This window comes from Falco punctatus (assembly GCF_963210335.1).
Source record: "Falco punctatus genome assembly, chromosome: 9".
NCBI lineage: Eukaryota > Metazoa > Chordata > Aves > Falconiformes > Falconidae > Falco > Falco punctatus.
The window spans coordinates 45,285,456-45,312,042 of record NC_137589.1 but is presented as its reverse complement, the minus strand read 5'-3'; the positions used below and the strand labels follow the sequence as shown (position 1 = coordinate 45,312,042).

At 44.2% G+C, this 26,587-nt stretch overlaps 1 protein-coding gene across 10 annotated transcripts in view; it reads left to right on the top strand.

The window, feature by feature from the left end:
• DDX31 (DEAD-box helicase 31) overlaps window positions 1–26,587 on the top strand; it is a 50,631-nt gene that overhangs the window by 9,229 nt on the left and 14,815 nt on the right. For 5 of the 10 annotated variants that reach the window (XM_080402993.1, XM_080402991.1, XM_080402996.1 and 2 more), the window contains 8 exons: window positions 348–484; window positions 1,190–1,425; window positions 1,776–1,952; window positions 4,646–4,705; window positions 10,649–10,699; window positions 12,768–12,907; window positions 18,357–18,438; window positions 24,435–24,546. In XM_080402993.1, the coding sequence (XP_080259119.1) occupies window positions 348–484; window positions 1,190–1,425; window positions 1,776–1,952; window positions 4,646–4,705; window positions 10,649–10,699; window positions 12,768–12,907; window positions 18,357–18,438; window positions 24,435–24,546 (995 nt within the window). The other 5 variants (XM_080402994.1, XM_080402997.1, XM_080402999.1 and 2 more) reach the window with 4 other exon arrangements.

Below are 26,587 nucleotides of genomic sequence, written 5' to 3'. Positions count from 1 at the left end.
CCAAATGTTCAGATATGGAAAATAATTATGATACCCTCTGCAACATAATTCACTAAATATTTGTAACAAAATAAGAGAGAGCACACATGCAGTCTCAAACCATTTATGCTTGGTGGCCTCAGCCAAGCACCAGATGCCTGGAATTAGGAAGAAATGTTTGCTTTGGACAGCTTATTGTACAGTTATTCATTTCAGAGATTCTCTCAGTGTTTTCTGACACATCTGACCCTGGCAAAAGTTGAAGATGAAACATGAAGCTAGATGGACCAAAGATCTGATCGGTGCTAGCCCTTCCTCTGTTCCTAATTGGCTCTGTATTAAGATTTCCTCATCATTCCTTCCTGCAGCATCTTTCATCACCTCTGCTGGTTTTGTAGGATCCTGGACCTGGGCTTTGAGAAGGATGTAGCTGTGATACTCAATGCTTTAAATGCTGGGAGAGACACACGTCAGAATGTCCTGCTCTCAGCCACCCTCACAGAAGGTAGGTTATAGACAGATAGTGTCTTTTTTTAGCTGAATAATGCACAGGCAACTGCAAAATAGTTGGTTGAGTCTGATTATAGTACAGCTCAGTCTGAAGCCCTCTGCAGAAATAGAATAATGCCTATTGATTTCTTTGGGCTTATGACACTTGTCCTTTGTTACTGCAGTTTCTGTCGGGGTATATACTTACATGGTCCTTACATCTGTCTCTCAAATTCCAGAGCAAAGTCGTCATGAACCTGGGAAGCACTGATTTGTTTGTTTGCTTTACAAATACAGAATTAAAGCAAAAAGCTAACAACAGGACAAGACAGCTGTGACTTGCTCAGTATCAGACAAGAAGTCAGTTGCTAAGGCAGGAATTGAGCCAGGTCTCATGAGCCCTGCACTCTTGGTAGAAGATCTGGGATGTTTTCCCCACACGCAGACAGCGTTTTGCGGTTCCGGTTTTCATCTGGTCAAGACGTTTATACAATGTAAAATACCACAGCTGGCTGAAGTAGTGTCTTGTCATGCTTTTGGTGGAGTCCACAGCAACTAAGGCTGGCTAAGTCCTGACAAGCCTGAAGTTTGTGGAGGTGTTCTGTCTGTCTGAGGCTTTTCACTGGAGTTGCATTAGGGTTTTTTTATGTGAATATTTCATCACGCTCCCCAGCAGCACCCCACACCGGACCTCATGTGTTTTTCATCTTCTGTGCTTTAGGAGTGACGCGGCTGGCCGATATCAGTTTGAATGATCCCATCAGCATTTCCATAGCAGATGAAATCCAGAAGGCATTCCAACCAGCATCACAAATAGAAAGACAAGCCAGTAGTTCATCAAACTGCATGGAGCAGGAAAACTTTGCTGTTCCAGAGAAGCTCAAGCAGTATGTCATGATGGTTCCCAGCAAACTGAGGCTTGTCACATTAGCAGCTTTTATCCTTGAGAAGTGCAAGGTGAGTCTCTGCTTGCATTTATATTACTAAGTAGCCCTTCGCCCTTTCCAACTCCTTTATCTGTTACTCTGCCAAGGATAGTATGGATTAGATCTAGGGCTTTGAAGTGCATCTGGTATACAGCCGCAAGAGAGCTGAGGTACTATTGTGTCTTTCATGCTGGCAGTGAGATACCTGTGCAGTGTGTACTCCTGCTTCTTTTGTGGGCTCAGCATTTAGTAACCGACTCCATAATCCTTTCCTGGATAATCATATCTCCAGAAGTGGAAGCCACCTAGATGTTATGATGATCAGGGAATTGGGTGAGGCCCGTGGAGGTGATCATGTGCACTTTTTTTTTTTCCTTGCAGTTTGAAAAACACCACAAGATGATCATCTTTTTCTCCAGCTGTGAACAAGTGGAATTCTACCATGAGCTCCTTCTAAAGGTCCTTTCAGGAGGGCTAGAGTTGGAGCAATCTGAACGTTCATCTGTCTCCTCTGCACACTTACAGTTTCTACGACTGCATGGCAACATGGAACAGGAAGTAAGCATTCTCAAGATGTCAGAATACACAGTTTTGTTATTCCCTATGATATATTATGTGGTTATTTTGGGGAGGAGGGCAGAAGAGAGGACAGAGAGTCATTTCACCTCTAGGGGCCTCACTCTTCCATCTGCTAATGAGAATAAGAATATTGTCCCACTTCTGGAAAGTACCTCGGTAGCTATATCTGAAAAACACAGCTGAAGAGGCAAGAGGTGTTATTTCAGCAGGCTGAGGCAGCCGCTCTGTATTCCCAGTGGGTGCACTCAACCATTTATGTGTCCATCGTTCTCTCTCACGCAGCCAAGACAAGCTTTTAATGCCAAAGGAAAACCTCATCCGAGCCCCAAAACATTACTACCCAATAAGTTGCCCCCATTAGGTGAGGATGGAGCAGTTTGGCTTTGATTTTGAAGAACAGTGTGTTGACAGACTGCTCTTTTCCCTGGGATGGAATAAACAGCGATATATACAGTGATTACGCAAAAATAGGGCTGGGTTTTAGCCAGATAGGCCTGGATGATGAGATTGGAGCTCATTACAGAGGATTGAGAGGCCAGAAGAAGAGTATCGAATGAACTGTCACTGCAGCATTTCTCTGAATAGCTCAGGGACCTCCCTCGAAAGTTCAGCCCCTGATCCTGCCCTTGTTCTGCGATGGAGAGAGTTACCGCTGTACTCTGAGCTGCACAGCAGAGATGGCAAATGAATAGAGCTCTTCTGATGAAGCAAGAGGTGAAGAGCCATTGTTTTTCTCGCTCATTCCCATCCTGCAGAGACCAGAAACATGTGCTTTGCTGTCCCTGCAGTCTGGCCTTTCCTCAACCTGCCTGCCTGAGCAAGTGAGCAGGCCTGGTCTGGCCCAACTCTACCCTGACCAGCTGTTAAGCCAACAGAACACCACTAAGTAGCTGGCACCAGGGGAAGGGTTTTGCCTTTTTAGTACCCAGTGTGTAATTAGTGCTTGATGTCTTCAAATTAAGAGCATTAATGGAGCTAAATTGTGGATCCCATATGGTACTGCTGAGCACGGCTGCTGTCATTGTCAACAAGATACAGCGTGCTCTCTTCTTTAATTTTTGTCAGCAGAGGGTTCAGTGTGTCGGCAAGGCCTAAGTTTTTCCCTTCTTTCCTAGAACAGTACCTCTAGCTGAGAATCAAGTGTGTAACGTTTCTTCTATATCATCAACATAACGGGACATTCACTTAACTGTGAGCTACAACTCTGAGGAGGGAGGCTTGAAATGTGGAAACAAGGATATTTTGGAAGGAGGACGCAAAAGGGACAGGAAGGAAATGGGTATGGTGTTTCTGAGGCTAGAGACAGCCTGAGCTCTGGCAAGGAAAAGAGTAAAGGGAATCGGGTGAAGGGAGTATGCGTGCGCAGTGTTTCCCCGCAGCTAAGGAGAGGGAATGTGGGTAAATAAGGGGTACTGGCAAGGAATGGTGGAATGCTACAGAGGCCTTTGGTTGCTAGTGCTCAGAGGTTGCCTTTTGTGGTAGCAGATATTGTCCTGATGTGATGTGGGTTGGATAATCAGTTTCTGTTACTTTTATCAAGAAAAAAAACACACCCAGAGTAGTTAGTTAAACTAGTGAGTTTGCTTAGGAAGGTTTTTGGAACTGAAAGCCCACGAGGCTTTTGAAGGTAAGTGAGGAGCCATACTGGTGGGTTCCTGCAGTTCTGGAGCTCAACAGCTCAAAGACTGCTGATGGGGTAATTTGGCATCTGGGGGCTGTGGACAACCCTGCCTGGGAGCCTGAGCTTGTGTTAGAAGTGGGGGCTGAAGGAATTCTGCTGGGGCAGGCCAGTGATGAAGACAAGGCTTGAGAGCACCTGCCCCAGACACTCGTGGGAAGAAACACCCTCCATCCTAGTGTCAGCAGCCCCACTGGTGGCCCTCACCAGTACGAGGCCTTTTCTTGTGGGAAGACCGTGGGAGGGTGCTCTGGGAGCTCTGTGGCAGCTGTCTGCAGGGTCCAGGGGTCCTGCCCCCTTGGGCAGGGGTTTCTGACCAAGGCCTCATCTCTCCTGCCCTGTTACTTTGAAGATTTATCCCACAACAGTTCACCTTGGCCACTGTGCAGCTGAGCATCCCTGATACTTAATAATTCCACAGTCAGTCCAGTGACTGTCTGCATGCCCCATTGGGCACATGATGAGGCTGATCTCTTGTGATGTGATTATATCGCTGTGTCAACAAAATGGGCTTATCCTGCCCATCGTGTGACTGGACAGACAGCAGTTAAGATGTCCAGCTTTTTCTTGCATTCACAAAAGCCTGTGCTGCCCATCAAGTGTGCCAGTGCTTCTGTTGCTGCTGCCTCATCTTTTGTGGATCCTTCTCCATGTAAAAACAGTTACTGCTTTTTGACATCCACACGCCACGCTTCTGTGCAAACTGTGGAGGTGTTGGCTGCTTTGATTTGATCAAATGCATTCAGGCTTGCCCCAGACGCTGTGCCTTCCTACCTGGGACCACACCTGTGTGCTATAGATTTTTTTTTTTATTTTATTTTTTCCATTTGCAGGAAAAGTCTGACTGGAACTCATGAAGTCAATTCCTTTGCTTTTGAAGCTGTACATGCTAATGTGAACAAGACATAGTTGTTTGTTACCTCAGCTGATTTGCTTTAGGTTTGGTTATACAGTGTACAATCACTCTTTTTAATTTTCTGTTTTAATTCTCTAGGAAAGAACAGAGGTCTTCCAGGAGTTCCTAAAATCCAAGACCGGCATCTTGCTTTGCACTGTAAGTAACTTAGAGTCCCTTTGCAGCTCCACACTAATGGGCCTGTCTGATACCTAATGGTGGAACAGAGGATTTGGCACTGAGCTCTGATTCCAGCTCGCTGTCTGACCTTGAGGAAAGTCGTCTCCTTTTCCTGCATCTCACATGTTAAATAAGGTTGGGTGCCCTCTTTGCAAACTCTTATATGATCTTTTGCTGCAAGGTACCATACACAGAAAAAGTATATGTCTTGTACAAGAGGCCTCTAAGTATTTTGGATGGTCTTAGGTCTGGAAAAATATGTTCATTTGAAGCTGGAACCTTGCCCTCTACATGCAGTCAGTAGAACGCAATCCTAATTTGTAGTATGCCCCATAACTGCCAGGTAAATTGGATGTAATGTGATATTTCCCGTCTTAATGACTACCCCAAGGTTAAAAACAAAAACCTGCAGGGATGGAAGGGAAGCCTAAGCAGAGAGTGGTGTCATTAGAAATACACATGCTCTGCTGCTCTCCATGCTTTGCCCTTCAAGCTTCCTTCAAGGGTGCTGAGGGAGAAATTCTTGTCCTCTACTGAAGTTTGCTGGCGCCCTTGTGTTGTGGTGGCACCTTCCACTTCTCGTTTCTGACCTGTCGGTGCCACAGCTAGCCTGCTGCAGTGGTGCAGAAGGCTGCACGATTTGCTCTCTAATAGTGGCAGCTGTTGATCTGAAAATGTGTGAATCTTGGCGATTTCTACCCACCGCAAACTTGTAAATTACAGCGATCGGGAGTAATTAGAGCTGAGAAACCCTCTCCAGCTCTGAAATGACTCCTGTTCTTGCAGCACCTTATTCTTAAAGGAAACTGGTTGCAATTTTTTTCAGAGTGGGGGCTGAATTTTGTCTTATTTTTATGCCTGCAGTTCAAACTAGGACTGCCATGTATATATAGGAACATTTGATTTAATGTTGCTAAATTATATATTGCATCACTTGTGAAATTTTACTTTGTTACCTGCTAGTCTTGGGCCTGCTTGTGTGTACACCTTTCAATGATTTGATCAAGGTCAAAATGCATCTTTGCAATGCATAAGTGTAACTGTAACTTGGTGTAACTGTAACTTGGTTTCTCTGTGTACAGAGGTGATACTTCAGGGTCTCAACTGAGGAGGATAGCAAAGCGTAAATCAGAGGTGTAGATTAAGTGTTTTGAAGAGAGAAAGTGGTAAATTCTAAACAATAAATAGCTAAACTTTGTTATCCTTCATGCACATGCTGTCTGCAACTGAGAAATTTCAGGGACACGTCGTCTTACTGAAATTTCAGTTTAATGAGTTTGGAAAGACAGCGAGTGCTCAATTTTAAAGAAAGAGAAAACAGAATCATTGTAATCACTGGAATATTGGTTCCTGGGTGAGACTGTTCGAAGGGGAAGTGCAGCCTGTGGCAGGAAAAGTCTGTCAGGAAACATGCAGCTGTTGACAAGGTAGGAAGAAGAGTAGGTTGGATAAAGAAATCCCTGTGGATGGAATCCCTCTCTTGAGACGCTGGAGATGTGGTTTTATTTCCTGCCATGCTACAGACTGCATGCAAGTGGATGTGGAATTGTGGTGACAAGGCGAGTAGCTACATGTCAGCTGAGCAGCAATAGTTGTGTGCTTGCTCCTGACCTGTGGTAAATGGGAGGTAATGTGAATTAACCTAGATTGCCATGAAGAGGGTAGTGTAAGGTAACGTGTTTATCATAACTCTCCTTCGTTTTGGTCTAAGCTACTTTGCATTTACTGCAAGGCAGGGATGCAAATCCTGATGGTTACAGTTACTATGGCTCAGCTGGCACATGGTTAGCACGTTAAGCACAGTAAGTTGCGTGTCTGAGTCCAAAATGCTCTCTGTGCTTCGGCTCCCCATCTGTAAAATGGGGATAGTAGCACTGTTCTATCTTACAGAGATGTTGGGAGGACAAATGCATTGAAACCAGGAGGTGGCCTGTTACCACAGTAATGGGGACCATATGGACACCTTAATATAGAGATACACTTTGCACTAGTCCCACATTACAGGTGCCTCCCCAACGCAGATGTCCAAAGGGCAGCCAGGCACTGTGACCACCTCCTGCCTCTGAGGGCATTGCTTTTTCTGCCACTTTTCTTCATATCAGCAAAAATGTTTTGCAGAAAGATGGTTCAGTTCTTTTCACTGCAAAATCACGTTCTGTGCCCACAAAATTTTGAAATCTGGCTCACAGAAGAGCAACACAAATAATGTTGCCGTCCTTCCCTTGTCCCTTATGCCATGTTCTCCACCCATCTTTCCGCTCTAGTAAGCAATGGGACCTGCTGTTCCTTTTATTAATTTGCTTTATGTCATATGTATATTAATATATTCCATAAAATATTTTTTGCCAGACAATATAAGCTGGCAGACAAGAAAATAAAGAAGGGCCATGTATCTCAGAGGGTCTCATCCAGATTTATTTCTCTCTCCTTCACTGAAGTTCTTTGCGGCTTCCTTTGGGATGTGCCTTTTAAACAAGTTCATCTCTTCCAGGGAGAGAGGAAAGATCATTTGGAGATTGTTTGCTGTTTACTCAGTCACGCTAACTCATCTTGCCAGTTTTCTGGCGGCCCTAGCCAAGAGCTTTCGCCTCTGACAGCTTCTGTGCTCTCCCCTTCCTCCTCTGATTACGCAGCCCAATCTGTCACCCTGCCGACGGGGGTCTCTACCCTGCTGATGGCTTTCCACACTCGGCAGTAATGACTTTTGGCAGGCCGGGAAGGCGCGAGAGCTTCTTCCCCAGCTTGGAGAGCCGTTAGGCCCTCTCTGCCTGTTAGCTAAAGCACTTTGTGAGGTTCTTTGGTAAATAAATGAGTCATTTTAATCCAACTGACAGCCTGGCACCTGAGCAAGCTGCCTTCCATCTGTACTTCTAGGCCTCATGTAGGCAGCCAATTGTCAAGCTCAGGGCCTTCAAGACCTCACCATTGAGTGTCTTTCAAAAGCAACTTTAGTAATTTCCTTTGCCCTAATTAGATTGTGTGAGAGGGACTGCGCAAACCGAGGCCCTTGCAAAACTTTTGTGGCTGCGTTGGTTCTGATCTTCTGCACTGACATGCCTGGCTCGTGGTGGGGCCGTTTTGCCCTTGCACCCCCGGCCCCGTACCCCACCACCACGAGCACAGACTGGTAACGTGAATGGTTAGAAGCAGAAATTTCAGCATTTCTGATGCTCCTCAGGCGGATTGTACCTTGATGCTGTGCCATTCTGTGGCTTGCTGTTGGGATCCAGGCAGGAACGTGGTCAAGGCTTCGGATTATCATGTTTGCTTGGCATCTGGGTTTTTTGAATTGCGCTGGTGTAGGATATTTCTTGCTCCTGTGAGATGGTCACTTAATTCTCCCTTCCATTGCCCATTGAAAGGAATCAGCGGTGACCTGCTGAGGTGTCATATTCTTGATTTCCCTGTTATTAAGGAATGGTGGTGTGAGGTCATGCATGGAAAGGGGAATGCCGTCTGGGGCAGTGGAAAAGAAGAGGGAGTAGTGCATTGGAAATCTATCGGGCTTGTTGGAAGAGCACTGCCAGCAGGTTAGTGCTTTTGTGTGTAGAATAAATGCAGTGCTAATAAAACTGGATAATTGTTGCTTGAGCTGTATTCTCTTTCCTGGTAAGGTGACCCACAAGTATTTTTCTAAAGATCTGAGAAGGCGGAAGCTCATGGGCTTTGCCAGCAGAGGAAAGCAAATCAACTCAAACTTCTTATCCTAATTCTACCTTGCTGCTGTCTACTAGGGTCTTTGAGGAAATGGAGCTACAGGAGACGCAGGTGGACTGATACTGAGGAATCTTTGAGAGTTTGCAAAACACTCCAATTACCAGTAAATCCCCAGACACTTCTGAAAGCAAGCCAAGTTAAACCCCGGGGGAATAGCTGCTGATATGTGTCTGTAACAGCTGAGTGGAGTTGGTGGCATTGTGAAAGCAATAGTGAATACAAGGCTGATGATGGGGGAGAGCTGCCTCCGAAAATGTTGTCTCTGGCTATTCATTAGGCTTTCGGTTAACCTTTTCAGCTTTCCTGCTTGCGTTGGCAAATGCATATGAGAACACGGTCTGCAGCAGTAGTTTCCCAGCCAGTGGTGTGGAGAAAAGGTATCTTAGAAGAGTAAGGAAAGAATTTTGACGGATGAGAGGAACAGCTCCTGCCCCTGCCATCTACTTTTCCTCCTCGTGTTGGAGGTGCTGCTCCTGACCACAGGGGTGCCTTGGTTATCTGTTTATTTTGGCTAAACTGACCCTGTCCCAAGGTTAGAGCTCTCTCCTCAAACAGCCTTTCCTAGACTACTGGGTGTGAGAGAGAGCACAGTATAGGCGAAGACCAAAGACTTGTCAGAGTGGAAGTGCATAACAGCCAGCCAGATCGGAATCAGACGTCAGCACTCCTGTCTGATCATGCTGTAGAGTTTATAATCTTGTTATCCTGGTAACTGCTGTACACGTTCCACGACTTCTCTTGATTTATTTGCTCCAACTGCCTTTAAATGGCTTTTTGTACATCTGTTCATCCTGACTCTGGGAACAAGTCATTTCTTAATGAGCGTGTTGGAGCAAAAGTGTGTATTATTTCAGAGTGGGCGCTGTGGAAAGTGTCTCCTCTTTTACTGCAGTTGGAGCCACAAAGCAACCTGGCTAGTGCTTATGGGAAGGCCTTTGCTGCCAAAACATCAGCTTCCTAGTCTTCTAACGTGTGTGGGAGTTGCATGAAAACACTTCAGTGGGTGGCTGACACATTTTTAGTACATTAAGCTCCTGCTTACGTTCTTAATATATTCTATTTTGCAACTAGCTAAAAGATACATGTGTTCCAAAACATTTCCTAACAGAGTTAAATCTGCACACCTGCTCTGCCATTGCGCGTGGTGAATGTAAAATCGAAGGAGTATGTGAGGACATTACTAATGAACAGAAAATCAAGAAGGGAGATTGAAACATGTTTGCATGCTCTCTCTGTTTCGAACAGTATTTAAACTCCCTTTTTTCTTTGAAAGGGTGTGTTTTTTGAGCTATACTGGCTGTGGATAACTTAAGGGGCTCATTCAAGCCTTTCTCCAAGTCAGTGGATTTTCTCACCAGCTGGCACATCAAATGACGCTCCTGACAGCAGCTTCAGACTCTTCTTTGGGGCTGAGTTTTGTTTCTCCAAATCAAAGCCGGACTGGTGAAAATCTGAGGGATAGCTCAAGTCCCCTGTCCTCGAGCTGTACTCCAGCTTCCTGCAGATTCTGCTAAACTGTTTGTTGGCCTTTAGTGTAGGGTCAAGTGAACTGCAAGTCATCTGCTCGTCAAATTCAGACCATCGGCTAGGAAACAACTAATTATTTGCAGATAGAGGTTGGTGCGTCTTTGGACATGCCGCTCAAGGCCTAGGATCCTTGGCCATTCGCTTTATGGCCATTTTCCTTTTCATCCTAAGCAGCTTGGTTTTAGTTCTTAGGCTTGCTGTGGAAAAAGGTGTGCTCAGAAATAGTGCTGCCTTTTGGAGAATTGATTCTGCCTCTCACTCTTTGGGTAGTAGGTGCCAACCAGCAGCTCCGTTTCCATGAATGAAACCAACTGAAGGACCAAGGGTATCGCTACCTTTAAGACAGTTGATTCTCTCAGGTATAATGCAAAGGGACTGTAGCAGGCTGCTGTAATTCAGCACTGCTCACCTGAAATAGGTGTGTTTATACCCTCCAGGCTTTGGACCACAGTAGTGGATCATTTTTTGTTGTCTTAGTGTGTTAACAATATTCCTTGCGTTTAAAACCCCCAGCATTATTTCTGACCTTCAGTCCATCTCTCCCCAAACGAGGCACATAAAATTCCTACTTGCATAGCCAGTTGTGTCCTGGCATAGTTGCCGTCCCAGAAAGAGTTCTTACTTTGCAGATATCTTCAAAGCACTTTTACTGAAGTAATTTCCTTGTTATTTTTAAAGGATGTTGCAGCACGTGGACTGGACCTACCTCAAGTTACATGGATTGTGCAGGTAGGTTTGCTACGTATGTGTGTACGTATGTATTAAGTGCAGTCTTGCTCAGATGAAATTCCTCTCCAGTCCAGATCTTCTTTCTGCAGTTTGCTGGTCTTTGTGCTGATGCCTACAGGTGTGGGAGACCCACATGTTCCTGACTGCAGGACTGGGACTCGAGGTTTTGCTAGGATATGGTGTTGCTATGCTATCTTTGGTTTTGACAGTCTGTTTTCCTCTTCAATAATTCCAGTGTTATCAGCTGTGTAATAATATTCTGCTGGCTGGAAGGAAACACCCTCTGTTTCCCCCCACAGGAAGCCAAATCTTGTGAAGTACTGGCCATCTCTCTTGCAGTTCTGTGTTTCTGTTTTTCTGAGCTTGCTGGGGAGGCAGTTCCATGAGGAGTTTAAGTTCGATCCTTATGTTAAACACTGAGTAGCCCAACAGTGCCTGTGCAGTGACCTGACTGTTTCAGGTGAAGCTTTGCTGGGTTGGGGCTGGAGTGCTGGGTAGCTGTAAGTATTCAGCTTTCAGTAGAACTGCACAGTTCAGATTTTCCCTGGGAAAAAAAAGGGGGGGGGGGGAAAGAAAACAACCCAATGCTGCTGCATTGCTGTTGACAGAAATACTGTCTTTGGAAAAAAAAAAAAAAGAAACTAAGGGAGATGGATTGAACCTTAAAAATAGCAGCCTGACATTTCAAAGAGGAAGCTGAGAGCATGAAGCAGATTTCATTTTTATAAAAAAATTATAATTAAGAAAAGGTTAGTTGAATTGAGGAAAAACTGATCCAGAGATTCTCGTGTATCAAGTGACATCTGGGTAAAAAGAACAGGGCACAGAGCCTCGGCAAAGCTTTTTAATTTCTACCTCATCCCTTCAGGTAACAAATTTGATTTTAATTTCGTGTTTTTAAGAAAGAAAGATTTTGTAGCAGCTAGCTAGTTGGAGGAGGCTGGGGAAGTGAAGTCTTTAATTCCCAGATCTGTATATTAATATAATTTAACCAAAGATATAGTTGCCAGTGTTAGAACGCAGTGCAAATTACCTAAAGCCCTGGGAGACTTCTGTGTGTCCAGAAGGCGAAATCTCAGCTGTCCTGAGAGCTGTGTCCAAGAGCAAGGACCTGCAGGGAGCAATTAGATTGCTCACAGCATCTTACTCACACCTCTAGCCAGTAGAAACTTTGCCAGAGGGCACAGGTATAAACACTAGAGTGGGCTTTGGTGGTTGGGTTTTTTCCAGTTAAACTGCTGAGGGCTCATTTCTGAGCAGTATCTCTGTGCATGTTCATTTTTCCAGGAAAGAGAGGAGGGGGGGAAGAATAGGGGGAGGTTAAAGGGAGGGAAATATGTCACCCTTTATCAGATCTTGCAAATGGCTGGGCAGTTTTGATTCCCAGTGAAGTAAATGAGAGCCACTGCTATGCGGGGAGGGGGGGGGGGGGGCTTTAAGCAACATTTTCATAGTGGCTGATAGTTGTACATGGGAAGACAGTTGCTACCTGTATCGTATGCTGCTGAAAGCACTTCCACGCTCATCTCAGATTTCTTCTGTCCAGTAACCAGTTATGATTTGCTTTAATCAAAACAAAGCAATTTAGCCCAATTCTTAATTTGAATCCATCATCTTTTATTTTATAGCTTTTCTCCAAATGCAGACCAGGCAGCTTCCCGCTCTGCATGGGCAGTCCGGGGGGTTGTTTGGTTTGAGGTCTTTGTGAGATTTTTTTTTTTTTTTTTTTTTAAGGGAAGCAAACAAGTTCCTGACGTGCCTGTATAGAAATAAAATGTAAAAGGCAAAGAGAGACACTGAGATGGGGAAACTGTCCTATTAGCTGAAAGTTGGCCAATGTGTCACATTCACATGTCAAAAAACTGCTGTGGCTGAGGGGGCTGAGTGATGGTTACAGGGATGAGCCCGATGGGCTCTTTATAAACAGGCCAGTTCCGAGGGAGGTGCAGCATGTGGGTTTTGCTAAGATCCCTTTTGTTTCAGATCAGCGGGCTGAGTGTCTCGTTTATAATTAACACGCTGTGTTCTGTTAATTCCTCCTTTCCCTTCTCATGTTCCCTTTTTGAAGTATAACGCTCCGGCTTCACCTGCGGAATACATCCACCGGATCGGGAGGACGGCTCGCATTGGCTGTCACGGGAACAGCCTGCTTGTCCTGGCGCCTTCGGAGGCAGAATATGTCAGCTTGCTGGCTTCTCACAAGATTAAGTGAGTCAGAAACGCGAACAAAAGTTTCAGCTCATCCTTGCTAATTAACCTTCCATGGCACTTTCAGCGGGACTGTCTCGTGCAGGTTTTAATAAGAATTTATTAATTCTGGTGATCCAGGACCAGCCCCAGACTAGCAAAAGGAGAGAAGGCAAGTGTGCAAAAATCATCAGCCTGACAGATTGTGCATGAGTGAGTGTGTGTGGTGAGGGGCAGAGAGATGATAGTCGGAGATCCTTTGCGCTCTGTTGTTATCTCTCTGGCCCTGGGTTCAAATCGTGGCTATGTGGAGATCACAAGTCAAATGAGCCTGTCAGATGCTAACTGGCCATCTGCCTGCATAGCACCATATTGTCAGAGATTGTGCTTTCTCTTCAGGAGAGATCCGGCGGAGAAATAGCTGGGGAGCTGTGGGTCATATCTGGCAGGTAATTGGCCAAGGTGTATTGTGTAAGTGGCTTGTGACAGGAATAGTAGAGGCTTTTGCAAGCGGTGAGTGCCCCATATGGTCAAGGCAATAAGGGGGGTGGACTCTGCCGACCAAAGGTGGGGTGTGCTTCCAAGCTAGCTGAGAAAGCTTTGCTTACACCGGCTCTAGCTTGGGCTTGGGAGTAGACAGTGAGGAGAGCAAGCCAGGCTGGGTGAGGACCAGCCCAACGTACAGTCAGCTACCCGATGGCCAGCACGTGAGGAGATATTAGTCCAGCTCTGCTTGTGCTTCTGCGGTGGTCCTTTTGTGGAGGAAAAACTGCAACTTGCTGCTCAGCATTGCTCTTCAGGAGTGCTACCTGGTCTCAAGCTTCCTCAGCAGTCGGCTGGATAGATGTGACTCCCCTTGCTCCCCGCACTGCTCTCTCCCAGCGGTTCAGAGCGTGAGCCGGGTAAAGTCCCTTTAGTGTTGTACTAGTGTTGATGGAGCCCTGTAAACTCATGCACAAATTAGTTCCTTTTTGTTTCTTGTGTTTATGTCGGGTGGAGCTGCTTGGAGTCGAATTTGGTTTTCAATCCTTGAAACAAACAAATGTCGGCAGTAAATACAGGCTTATTCTAGGCTGTGAGCCATTTAGTGGTCTAACAAAGAGCCATCCATCATCCCAGGTAACTATCTATTAAGCAGACACCAGCAAGACATGGAGGGCTAAGCTGACAGGGTTTTTTTTCATGTAACAAACAGCACTGACATTTAAAGGTGAAATCCCACATAATTGTGAATTTTTAACTCCAAGTGGAAAGTTCTATTTTTCTGTTTTATAATATTTTGGAAGTGTTGGAGGAAGGAGAGGGAAATTTCCCTCCTCTTTTATTTTAAATGTTAATGCTTTTGTCCGATTTTGTTGGGTTTTAAGAAGTTTAAGGAGCAGTGTCACTCACGCTGGTAATTATATCTGCTAAGGAGACCTGTCGTTGAGCTACCATGTTCCCCAGAAATCTGTAGAAGACTGTGCTGAATGAGCAGAGGGAGGTTTATGTGAATATTTTTTTTCTCCACTACTTAAACCAGCAGAGCCAAACAGCTCTGGGGATTGTTTTTTCTTGTTTGGTTGGTTTATGTTCTTCATAAAACATGCTGTCCTGCAGATCAGAGGCCTGCCAAAGGAGGAGTGTAAGTTGCCTCCCTTGACCCCCATCTTCAGATGGAAGAAAACGAGTATTTCATTGGCACGGGTGGGTGATCCGGCCTGTTTGCAGTCGTGTCCTCCCCTCTTCCCACATAGTAGCACGTGGTGTGAGAAGGGGCAACAGGATAGAAAAGAGAGCTGATGAATTACAGAGAAGATGCAGGAAGGCAGCTTGAAGCTAAAGGCAGCAAGTGCCATCAGCACAAATTGCCGTTACCCTTCATAAACAGAGCATTATGGTGATAATCCTGACAATTTAATTCAGTGTGAGGACGAGAGACAGCATGTGTTGGACTGTCACCGATCGTCTTAAGCACTGATAATTTTTGTTTCTTTACCCTGAGTCTTTGTAGCTTTTGACTTGGACTTGCACTGGTTACTGGAGTTTACATTTTTTTTATTCTTTACTTAATTTTTAAATCTCTTGGGTTTTGTTGAGGATGAGTGAGCGCTGTGACTTTTTTTATTTGGGTTTTTTTTTTTCTGTTTTAAATGAAATTCCCTCTGGGTTTATTGAAATGTAAATACTTCATAAAATATGTATTTCTAAGAAGACAAAGCATGAGATGGGTCCCTGCAGCCTTCAGCTGGTGTAAATGAGCAGTGCTGTGCTGGTTTACAGTAGATGAGGATCTGACCCAGAGTTTTTTCTTAAGCCCCTCCACCCACCCCAGCATGCATGGGAGTAAGTCCAGAAATGTTGAGAGTCGGAAGTAATGAGAGCAGACGTGGCTTTGTTCCTGGATGAAAATCCACTTCGGAATTAGGGATGACTGCCTTTGAAATTGGAAATCGCTCGCAATTAATTTTCACCGGTACCTGAAGCCTCTCCTTGGCTTCCACTGTGGAAAAGCAGCATTAGCCTTTGCCAAAACAATCTCACTTTGGCTCTGCTGAGATCAGTAATTCCTCTTGGGGCTCAAGAAAGCTGCATGCCTCTCTGCAACTTTCTTTTCGGTCTTTGTGTGGCTTGAAGTTGTGGTTCCTCTACCTAACTGTAAATGCGTACATGCATGCACATGCATGCTCATGTTTTCTATACCTTTCCTCTTTAAAAAAAAAAAAAAAGGGTTAGATTCCAAAATGTTCTGTCTCAGCTCTAAGTGTAACTAACAGATTTTCCTTCAAAGGGAGGAGGCAAGAAGCAGAAGAAAGTCAGTGAGGTTCACTTTTTTTTTTTCTTATGTCTTTCTTAGTTCCTTCAACTGCAATCTAGCAGTGCCTGCCTCGACAGCTATCAGATAATTTCTTTATCTCCTAACAGCGGCCTAACTAATTTATAAAGGAAAACGCATCACCGTGAAGGCACGAGTCATTTCTCTCCCTTCTCTACAGTTGTGCTCACCCCCCTCCCCTGCCTCCCCTCACATGATGCTCCCCGCTGTGAACCAAGTTCACATATCTGTTAGGCTGCAAGCTGGCAGCGCGCCAGGCGGGAGGAGGATCGGAGAAGGGGTGACATCTCAGACAAATCAATGTCAAAGGTTTGACGTTTTCATTCATAGTGGTGTCAAAGCAACCTTTGGAGGGGGATGGGGAGGTATACTTTTCTCTTGCTTAAGTGGTTGCCATTTATGTTTTAATTTACTGTTATAGTTTTCAAAACCAAACAGAGAAACCCTCAGTTGTCTGTTTATGCTCCATTTCCATTTCTCCCCCATCACTCCCCCGCCTTTCTCTGCATCCTCTGCAGAGGAATCTGCTACATTATGAGTCCCAGCTGCATAGTGATTATCTTATGGCCACACTGGCCTGTACCTTCCAGGCTGGATGGCTGTTCCTCTGGACCATCTCTTTTCCTTTATGTTGTGGTGGTGAGCTGGCTGAGGCTGAAAAGGCAGATTGCAAAAGTAAAGGTACTTTTCGCTTTAACTGGAAAGGACTGGGAAGCAGGCAAGGCAGACTCGTCCTTTTCTCCTAGCCAGGCGTTGAGAGATCTTTGAGTGAAAAGAAAGGGGATATCCTGGTTGTTATCATTTCTTTCTGTACTTTACAAATTGAAGAATATCAGCAAAGCTTCCTTTCAAAAACTGCATACATCTTTCTGACCATCCAAGATGCAGGAGTCTGAGAACTGTCGGACCCCCAAGATTTCTCTCTTCCTTAGACTGATGTAATGCCAGATGAACTCCTTGGCTTCCATGCAGTATTTATGATTTGTTCTGGTGTAAAAAGGAAAATAATCTTTTCTAGAGATCACCTTTGCCCGTTGCTGAAAATTTGGGCCCATGAACTTCAGCTTTTATCATCTGAGTAATCCCCTTGGAAATGGGACCCAGTTTGGATGCAGCAGTAATATTAATGGCCTGGAGCTGCACAGCTGTTCCCATATTGTCACCTGGTGTGTGTGTGCCCCACAAGGCAGTGTTAAAGAGGACGAAGAATTTCTAGTTTCCTGTAAATGCACCTCTAAGTAGGACCACTCAATTTAAAATGGAGCAGGTCTGTAAGTGTTTGCAGTATCTGGGCCATAACAGTACCCAGCAGCGTCTTGAAGCAGGACTGGAGAATAAATCATCTGGTTGAATCTACAGGAGGAATGTGAGTCGACAGAATGAAAATAAATGCCCAGTGTGAAGCCTGGCTAGGACAGCTGACTGAGTCTCCTGTATTTAAAACAAGTGCTGTGGGGTCCCTAATGGGCCAGGCTTTGGCTTTACACTTCAAATGAGAGGGAAGGTGAATGCTGAGAACAGGGAAGGAAATCAAGCCGTGTATTTGGTGTCAGAGGTGGCTTTTGGAGCTATAAAATGAGTTAGAGTGTGTCCATCAGGAAGTGTGTCTCTGAGCTTTGACCCAGGCGACGTAGCAAGAGGTTGGAGTGATGATGTGACCAGAGGGCAGGAAGCTGTGGGAGAGTTGGCTTGATAGGAAGAGTTCCTTGGGGTCCTGTTGTTACCCTCTGAGCTTGAGTCACTATGAGAGGAAGGAGCTGGGTATTTACACAGATTTAGTTTCAACTTTAGTTGTGGGAGCATGGTCACCAATATGGGTGGAAACAAATGTGTGTAAATGTCAAAGCACTTTGTTCCTTTGAATGAGGCTTGGGCCGTGTCTCTGATTACCCCACAAGGTAAGTTGCGGGGATACAAGATGTAGGAGAAGTAGCAAAGTAAGCAGAGCACCTTTCCAGCCTGTATGTGTATGTCAGTCTCTTTCTCACACTTGCACAGGCAAGCAAATGCAGGTGCCTTCTGCTCCCTGCCCGTGGCATCTAATATACAATAAAATGTTTGACACCCTCTGGGTTCAAAGTGGAGGTTACAGATCCTCTTGCTTATATTATAAAGCAAATCTATGAGAAGTGTTAATTGTTACAAGCTGCTTCAACTCTGTTCTGAGTTTCTTTCAGTGGAAAACCTAACTAAATGGTTCCCAGTTGTCTGGGTGCCTCTCAGTGCAAGGAAAGAAAAATAACGAAACCGGTGGAAATACAATTAAAAACCTAATTTTTTTCTTTAATCAGTTACTCTGGTTGAGAACCAAGGAAACTTTCAGTGAACTGAAAGTCCACCCTCAGTTATTTCGATGTTGTTAGAATCGGAGTGCGTGTTGGTGACTTGTAACAGTGGCAAGGTTGTGGGTGAGACTGTGCCTCTGTTCCAGTGAAGGTACCGTTTCAGCTGGGGTTGAGATTTTGCGGTAGTTAAACCTCGAGGGTTGCTCTGTGAGTGCCAGGGGTAAGATCTCAAGTATTTCAGGGATAAAAATGTTAAGTTGAACATGTATATCTCAATCTTTTTGCTATCCGTTATCAGCCTGTGACTTGTTTCCCCGCTATATTTGAAAAAAAAGGAGTAATTGTAGTTTTTTTCTCTTTGTCACTTCAGTGTTTCAGAGATGAAGATGGAGAAGGTATTACTCAGCCTGATGAAAGATGATCGCTTCAAGCTGCACAGACCAAGAAGCAAGGTGAGTTATTCTGCTGATTTGGAATTGCTCCAATTTTTTCATTTACCATTTAAACATCACAAGTATTCCTCTCTTACAATTCTCTATCTTTACAATACGAAGGTTGGTAATATCCATGATGTCAGACAGTACAAAAATTACAGAACTGCCTTATATTGCAATTGTCCAATCTTTAAACTGTTGTCCCCAGAAAGCCGTCACTTCTGAATCTTCAGCAAATATTTTTGTAACAGACAGTAAAGGTTTCTGACTGCAAAAGCTTTGAGTTTTTTCCCCCACAATGTTTCTGTTCTTCTTGGCTTCTCTGCGCTAAATTACTGTTGGAGATCACAAATGACACGAAACTTCACTAAAGAAATAAGGAAAAATGTATTTGGTGATATGTTACATAGGGGGTGTTATATTATCTGTATTTACTTGGAGCCTAAAACAAAGCTCACTGGGTTGACAGGCATCTTTTCATTGACTTCAGCAAGCTTTCGGTCTGTCTTCAAGTTGCTAATTCACAGAATTCAGTCATTTGCAATTGATGTCTCCAGCGTTTCTGCATTCTGGCAAATTAAATCCTCCAAGAACCCTCATTTTGAATGGAAGTCAAGAATGTGTCAAGCATGATGCAGCATGCTCTTTTTTTTTTTTTCTCTTGTTGCTGTTTTGCCTGCTCGTTCTTTCTGTTATACCATGTATGAGCCTTCTTGTTTCCTGCAGATGACTGTTACAAACTGGGGTGTTCTTGGTAAACATGTTTTTGAAAGATGTTCAGTTTTCCTACACGCCTTATATTTCAGAGAAAGCCAGATCTGTGGCTTACCTGAGATACAGCTCTATTTAAAGCCTTTTCCCACTACTGCACCGTTTTTCACTGAAATCACCCTGTAATGCCTATATTTTAAATGCCTAGAACATGCCTAGGATATGACCCCTTAACGTGTTCAGCAAATATGTAAAAGTTTAGTTGTGCTTTGCTAGTGCAGAAATAATTTTAAATAGTTCTTCTGTGTATAAATACTTCCCTGTTCTCACAAATGTGCTTGTAGGTAGGTAACTTTGGGGTTCCTTTAGGGAGTTTTTCAACAATTACATTTATGCAGAAATTGCACTTTAAATTTGTTGCTGACGTGGGACAGAATATTATCTGTTCTGGGCTTGAGGACAAATGCTCATGGAAAATGGGCAATAAAAAAAAAAAAGCATGTTTTTTCTAGGAAATCATGATTTGGCTTTTGAAAAGTGGCAGGAGAAAATGCCTGCTGAATGTTGTTGAATGTCAGAGCCCAGTACTTGCAGAGGTCCAAAATCTTTGATCTGTTTGGAAAATTCTCACCTGAACATCTCGGTGCCTTTGTATGCCTGCCTTTGGAACAGAATAAAAAGCAAACAAGTCTGTCTGCTACCAGGACTGATCAAATTGGTATTTCTACCACGCTTTCAAAGTGTAAAATACTCTATGCATCTAAGCACAGAATATTGTAAATAGTCTTGTTTTGTCTGTCTCCTTTTTCTTTCAAAAAAACATAAAACCAAACCATATTTGAAAGTATTGCTCTGTTTTTTGCTCAGCCGTGCTGCCTGGGCATGCCCTGCCGTGCCAGGTGCTGTGCAGGAGTACGTGTGCAGAAGGAGCTGGTGCCTTTCGCTGGCATTCGGAGGTGGGATTGAATTCTTCTCTTCCCTCTGCCATCAAAGTGAATGGGATTTGGCTGTTGGCTTCACTGGAGCTGAGATGTATCCACTCTGGCTGTAGGATGGTCTGAATCTGCTACAGGAACTTATAAATACAGAATAACCTCTTTTTGTATGACTGGGAATCTGAAAAGATGGGGACTGAGAAATAGAGTTTCTCTTTATGGCAGAAATTCTGTATCATTTAGGGGGGATGAAATTACAGTAGTTCTGTCAATATCAAGTAGGCTTCTTCAGGAATTACTTGGAAAATATATTAAATGCAATAAAGGATTCATTCTGTTTATTTGCTTTGTATTTTATTGCCATCAGAGGCTCTGAAGTGGTCTGCAGTGCTTTCTCAGAAGCTGCAGGGGCATGTTTCCAACTTTTTAGGAGGGTTAATCTCCCTTAAATTCTGCAAGTTTGCCATAAAGACAGCACAGCAAGCTGGGAATGCAGTGGGGCATTGCATAGGGCAGAGAGCGACTGAGGACTGGTTGTGAGGAGCTGAGCCTGATCCGTTTGTGATGTTGCCATTTGAGAGGGAGTTAGCTTTGCTTATCAGCAATCCATGCATTGAGTCATGTATATATTATAGTCATGCACACAGGAACCTCATTATGATGCTCTTCAGTTCTCATTGCCTCAACTGAAGTCCATTATAAGTACCACATTGGAACATGTATTTTTTGGGCTTCTTTGTGCAGCCAGGGACCAAGCTGAAGTGCCTGTAAAATGTATATTTTATATTTAGGTATATAAAAAATATATGTGGCTATGTCTGGGTGCGTGAATGTTCACCTGCCTACAAAGAGAATAAATTTGATCTTTCAACTTTTATGGAGGGGGGCAGGGGGACTTGGTGAGTTCTAGAGAAGGTGTGTGGAGGTTAGTAAAAAGTTGTTATTAAAACAAAATCCTTCATTTTGTTTTGAAGTATAATGGAAACAGGAGATGTTACAGCCTGGCTTTTTGGTGCTTTTTTTTCCATCTTTTTTTTTTTTTTTTGCTGTTTCAAGAACTTTTCTACCTCAGTCTAGTTATACTGTATTTCAATTCCTTCTCCTATTAATATATTCCCTTAATGAAATCAGAAACTTTCAGTACTTATCCCAACCTCTCAAACCTAAAACCTGCTGTCCTTATAAAGTTTCCTCCTTCTGAAAGAAATAAGTATGTCTTTTCCTGGTGTAGTAGGTGTTTGGGGGAGTCCCCCTTATGTCCTGAACCATTTAAATAACATTGCATCCAGGCCTGTTTCTTTGTTTGGCTTATAAATATTGTTGTTGATCACCATCATTGTGCTAGTGGTTAGGGATCTGCCGGAACAGGTTTAAGCAAACACAAGATAGAAAAAGTTCGCCTATCCCACTATTTCTCCATAATGGCAATAATATTTCTTACTTAACAGATGTAACAAATTCATCTAGATGGAGAGTTGTTCAGGCAAACCTCTGGGGTAGGCTTTTATCTTTTGGGTCTTGGAAAAATGCGTAAGGTCTCCAATTAATTGTCCTGTTCATCCGAACCAGGATACAAGCAGGATTAAAGCTTGCTTGTGTGAGTAAAGCACATAGGATGGCTGCCAGGGCACTTCCAGTAGCACTGTTTTATTTGATCTGTCCAGACACTCACATGGCGTACAGGTTTTATTTTCACAGTTTGGCTCAGAGTCAGTTTTAAATTTAGATTTATTTTTTAATTATTAATATTATTATTGGTTTTGTTTGGTTGGGTGTTTGTTTTTTTTTAGATGAACCTCCCTGGAAGGCAGGAATCAAACACAGATTTTTTTTTTTTTTTTTCATGCGCATTAGGGGGCAATTTTAAAATGAGATCTGTCTCAAGGGGCTGAGGGGGATAAAAGACAAGGTGGAGATGGGAGGAGGGGAGAAGCTGTTTTCCGAGTACATTATGTTTCCTGCCATTTGCTTTTTTTCATTTATTTCTCTTGAACTGACCTCACACTTTGGAAATTATGCACCTAGTTTTTTATCCCTCATTTTTGTCTTACTTTTTTTTTTTTTTTTCCCCCAGCACCAGGCAGAAGAGATGCCTCATTTTGAAACCTAAAGGGGGGAATAAGAAAAGTCCTTTGTAATATATTGCCATATTATCACTAAATCCCCTGACAGTTGTGACACAGAAGCAAGTCACCTGTCACTTAAGCTTGAGGTCTCTTTAATTTTCTCCTGGAATTCGCACCAGGCTGTCTTTAATTTGAGGCCTTTATTGGAATTCTGAAACCTTTCTGCCTCCCCGGTGCTCAGATCTATTCTGAGTGCTGTTACAGAATGTATACAATAACCAACAGAGGGATTCAGAGGGGGCTGAAGCACTGTTTATTTAACACTCTGGAGGGATTTTCGTGCTTATTCGGTCCTGGCTACCCGGCTTTCAATATCGCTTTGACAACCGTTATGCCCTTCTCATTAATTTTAAACAGTTAAAACACAGGAAAAAGAGAAAAAGTTTTCATTATTAAAGTGCTTTACTTTTTAATAACAGAGGATTCTGTCCGCCAGGGGAAAGGGCAAACCTCACTAATTTCACATTCATATTAAAAAACGCTGGGAAGGTGACACTTTGTGCTGCCAGGAGGCTTAACAAAAGGAAAGTGATGGGGGCTAGGAGGAGCAGGCGGGGCGAGAAAGTTTTATGTTTCACGTCAATGGAAACTTGTTAGGCACAGCGACAAGTGTCCACTTCAGGAAGGCAGCCCCACTCGTAGTTTATTAAACCTTTACAGAGGCCCCTTGACTAGAGGCTGTCTCAACTGATTAATAGGCGCCCGTTAAGCCAAACTAAAAGGTGTCTGTGAAGCGAGCTGTGTCAAGTCTTTCTGGGGTGGATTGGGAGACAGACAGCAGAGACCAGAGACTCTTCAGGGAGCCTTGAAGTGCCCACCCACCGTTGTCTTTGGAGATGCAGATGGACTGTTAGTCCAGGTAGGGAGTGAGCAGGAAGGCTGGTCCCCATGTGCATTTGCTTTGCTGAAGAACAGCCCATTGGCTGGAAGCTGTGGGATCCTGAGATCAAAAGAGGGCACTACAGGGAGTTTAGGCTACGCTGGACAGTCTGTCTCTGGGCAGGTTTGCTGTTAGGCTGTAGAGCGGCAGATCTGGGTAAGCAAAGCATTTTCTGTAGGGTGTCAGCAGCTTCCACGATGCCTGGGGTTCACAGTGTGAGTGTGATACGGTTCCCCTGGACTGGCAGTGGTGCAAAGGTGGTGCTCACAGCTGCGAGGGAAGGAGGGGTTTGCAGCGGGGAGGAACAACAGGATTCTCGCCTTGGCACAGGCCTGGTGTGGAACCCTGGGAGCTGGATGTTTGTGTTCAGTCAGCCCGGGTCAGACGAGGGGTTGCCCAGTGTCAAGGTTCTGCCGTGGATCTGGCCTCTTAGACTTGGATGCTGGTTCCTGTCTGGGTAGCTTTGGAGAACTGTGGCCTTTTCTTAGGAGAGGTTCGCATCCTTGGATGCTTGGGTTTGCACTTTGCTGTCAACTTTCCGTCAAAAATTCTCTTGTTTTCTTGTCCGTATTTCCTTTCTCTGCCTGGGTACTTGACAGAGAGAGAGACAGCCTCTTTTCTCCTCCCAGTAACAGCTTGCTCCCAGGAGTGTTTGCTTTCCATTTCCTGAACTGCATCCTACAGTCTGATCCTGGCAAAGCTTGAGCACATGCAAAGTTGGCCTTTTGGTCTGAGGAAGTATCTTCTGTCATGTCTTTGGTCTTATTCTAGAGGAACCACATGATGGCAGTTACAGTTAAGAATCACTTGTTGACCCAGAAAAAACTTCATGGAGGCATCAACAGCGAGAAGTTCGTTTAGGTGGCTTTGTTCACGGAGACTTTGGTCCGTTGTCTGGAGCTTGAGGGTGAACAGAGACCTCCTGCCCCATGAGTGCCAAGGAGAGACCAGGTGTTTTGAGGAATAGCACAGGGGAACTCGCAACATCAGTCTAAAACTGTTAGCATAGAGTCTGGGGGCAGTTATTCCAAGTAACTCCAATGGAAATAAGCAGTGATATCTGGCCTGTTGAATCTGGGAGGAAAAAAATTAAAAAAGGCAAAGGAAAAAGATACATTATAGATGTTAGAAAACACAAAATTAAAACTGATTTGCTCTCCTCACCACACAGTGCTCACTGGCTGCTTTGACTTTAACATCTTTATCTGTATTTTTTTTCCTCTAGTAATATTGAGAGGATTACCTTTGTTGGCCCCTGGGTGGTTACTGTGTGATTTTACTGTTATTAAATCTATTGTAAACTGCTTCATTATTCCTGACTCAAATTCTCTCTTTCCTCTAATCCTCCCACCTCCCTTGCAGAAATCCTGTGGCACGGACCCTCAGGAAGTCCGGGAGCGGGCCACAGTCTTGCAGACAAAATTTGAAAATTACGTTCACTCCAGCGAGGGGACTGTCCGGTGGGCAAAGAAAGGTCAGTGTGGTTCTTTTCAGATTATTCCAGAAGGACTGACATAAGCTGCCAAGGCTTTCTTCTGGGGGAACACTTCAGGGAAAAGGCCTGGAAGAAACATTTTGGGGCCGCTGGGCTCTGTAGGGGGTTAAGATGGGCCCAGAAGGCTTTGTGATGATATTAAATGCTAATTTCTTGCATTCCCGTATTACGTGAAAATGAGGTTTAATCTTGGCTTTCAATAGGATTCACATCTGAGGGCTCTGACCCTATCACATGAGTGAACAGATTACATGTGTTATGCTGGGAAGGTCATGGGTGCCCAGCTTAACCCCATGCTGGTGCAATACCCATTAGGTGCTTTCAGTTTACACCAGGGATGAGTTTGAAGCCTGTAAGACAAGATACCTTGGGAGCAACTTTTAACAGGTAAGGATCTTGGGCTGGAGGTCGTTGTGTGGGATGGGAGAAAAATGAGAAAGAGAGCAACTACTCAAAAAGGAAAGAAGGAAAACTGGGATGGATTTAATAATAATTGTAGCTAGGTGCAAGTCTGGGATTTGATCTCCCATCTGTGCCAAGCAGGATGTACAGTGGTTGTCACTGGGCAGTACAAGAAACTTCCCTTCTGCTTCTCTGCCTGGGAAATCCAGAGGAAGGTGGATTCTGAGGAAGGATGAAAAACTTGCTGGGGACGTGGTAGGAAAATAAACACTAAGCAGTCTCCTGAGAAGAGCCAAAAAGGCGGTGCCGCGCAGGCCCTCTCCTGTGTGCTGACCCATGGCTCGGTGAGGCTGATCTGGGGGCACCTGCGAACTGAATAGCTGTTGTAAAGGGGATGCAGGAAGTCAGGCCCCAAAGATCCATGACAATTACTTGGAATTCGGTTATTCAGTATTGAGACGAGTACACAAAATGCAAATTCTTTATGCAAGAGACTAAACCATTCTTGCTCACAATACGTAGCACTAGTGCCTTTCCCCTTTTTTTGAGTCTCCTCTTCCCACCTTCCTCCCTTTCGGAGGGTTTTCTTTTTCACCTCATTTGTTACTTTGATCTGAGTCAAATCCTGCTGTCTGAGCTTGTGTAGAAATCCTGTTGATTTCAGTTCTGCAGCATTGCCAGTTAGATTTGAGGGAGGGGTCCTGGTGACATGAATTTTAATGGTCTACGTAATTTCTGTTTACCATTATATCTACCTGCTGTATGCGTGTGTGTACAAGTGTACCACATGGGCTGTGTAAATCACATACTAAGGGCCCCAAAACCAAATGGGGAAATTGGCCTTTGAGCTGTACAGTGTCATCACTGAAACTGGGTAAGGGAAGGCTGTTCTCAAGTTGGAAGTTAAGCTCAGCATTAAAATTGTTTGGAATCATGCAAAGTGATTGTTCAAGAGGTCAAAGGTGCTGTGCTTTTCTGAACGTTGTACTAATCTGTTAGGTGATGACACAGCAGAACTACTAGAGTTTGTACTGTAACTACCTGCTTACCCAAAATTATTCTGCATGCTTTTAATGATGCACGGCCGTATTGATGAGCGAGGTATTTGAGTTCCTACTGTTCCGCTCTTTGCTCTACCTCCTGCTACTGCATTTCACTGAACTGATTTTTACCCTGCTTCAGTGGTTGCAGTGCTGATTATTTTTTTTTTTCATCAGGATTTCAAAGTATCTTTCTCCTACAGTGAAAATGTTAGATGCTTGCTACACGAGCAGCTTGCACCCATGTTCAGGTGTGTTGTGCTACTTGACTGGTGTAATTACTTTTATAGCTGCACTTTCAAGTCCACAATCTCAAGGTGTGGGACAAATATGATCATAATCCTTGATTCTGCATGGATGAGCTTCTTGTTGCTCCCCTGGGATTCCTTATACCCCATGCAAACTTCAAACCTGAAATGACTGTGACAAGGAGAACATCTGAATGGCTCTGGTCACACTTTGAAAACCTCTGTGGTTTCTCTCTCTACAGCGTATGTCACTACGTGCACACACATCCTCTCTGCACACTTGTTGCTGACCTCAGCACTAGTAACTTTTTTAGCCACAGCCAAGTATAG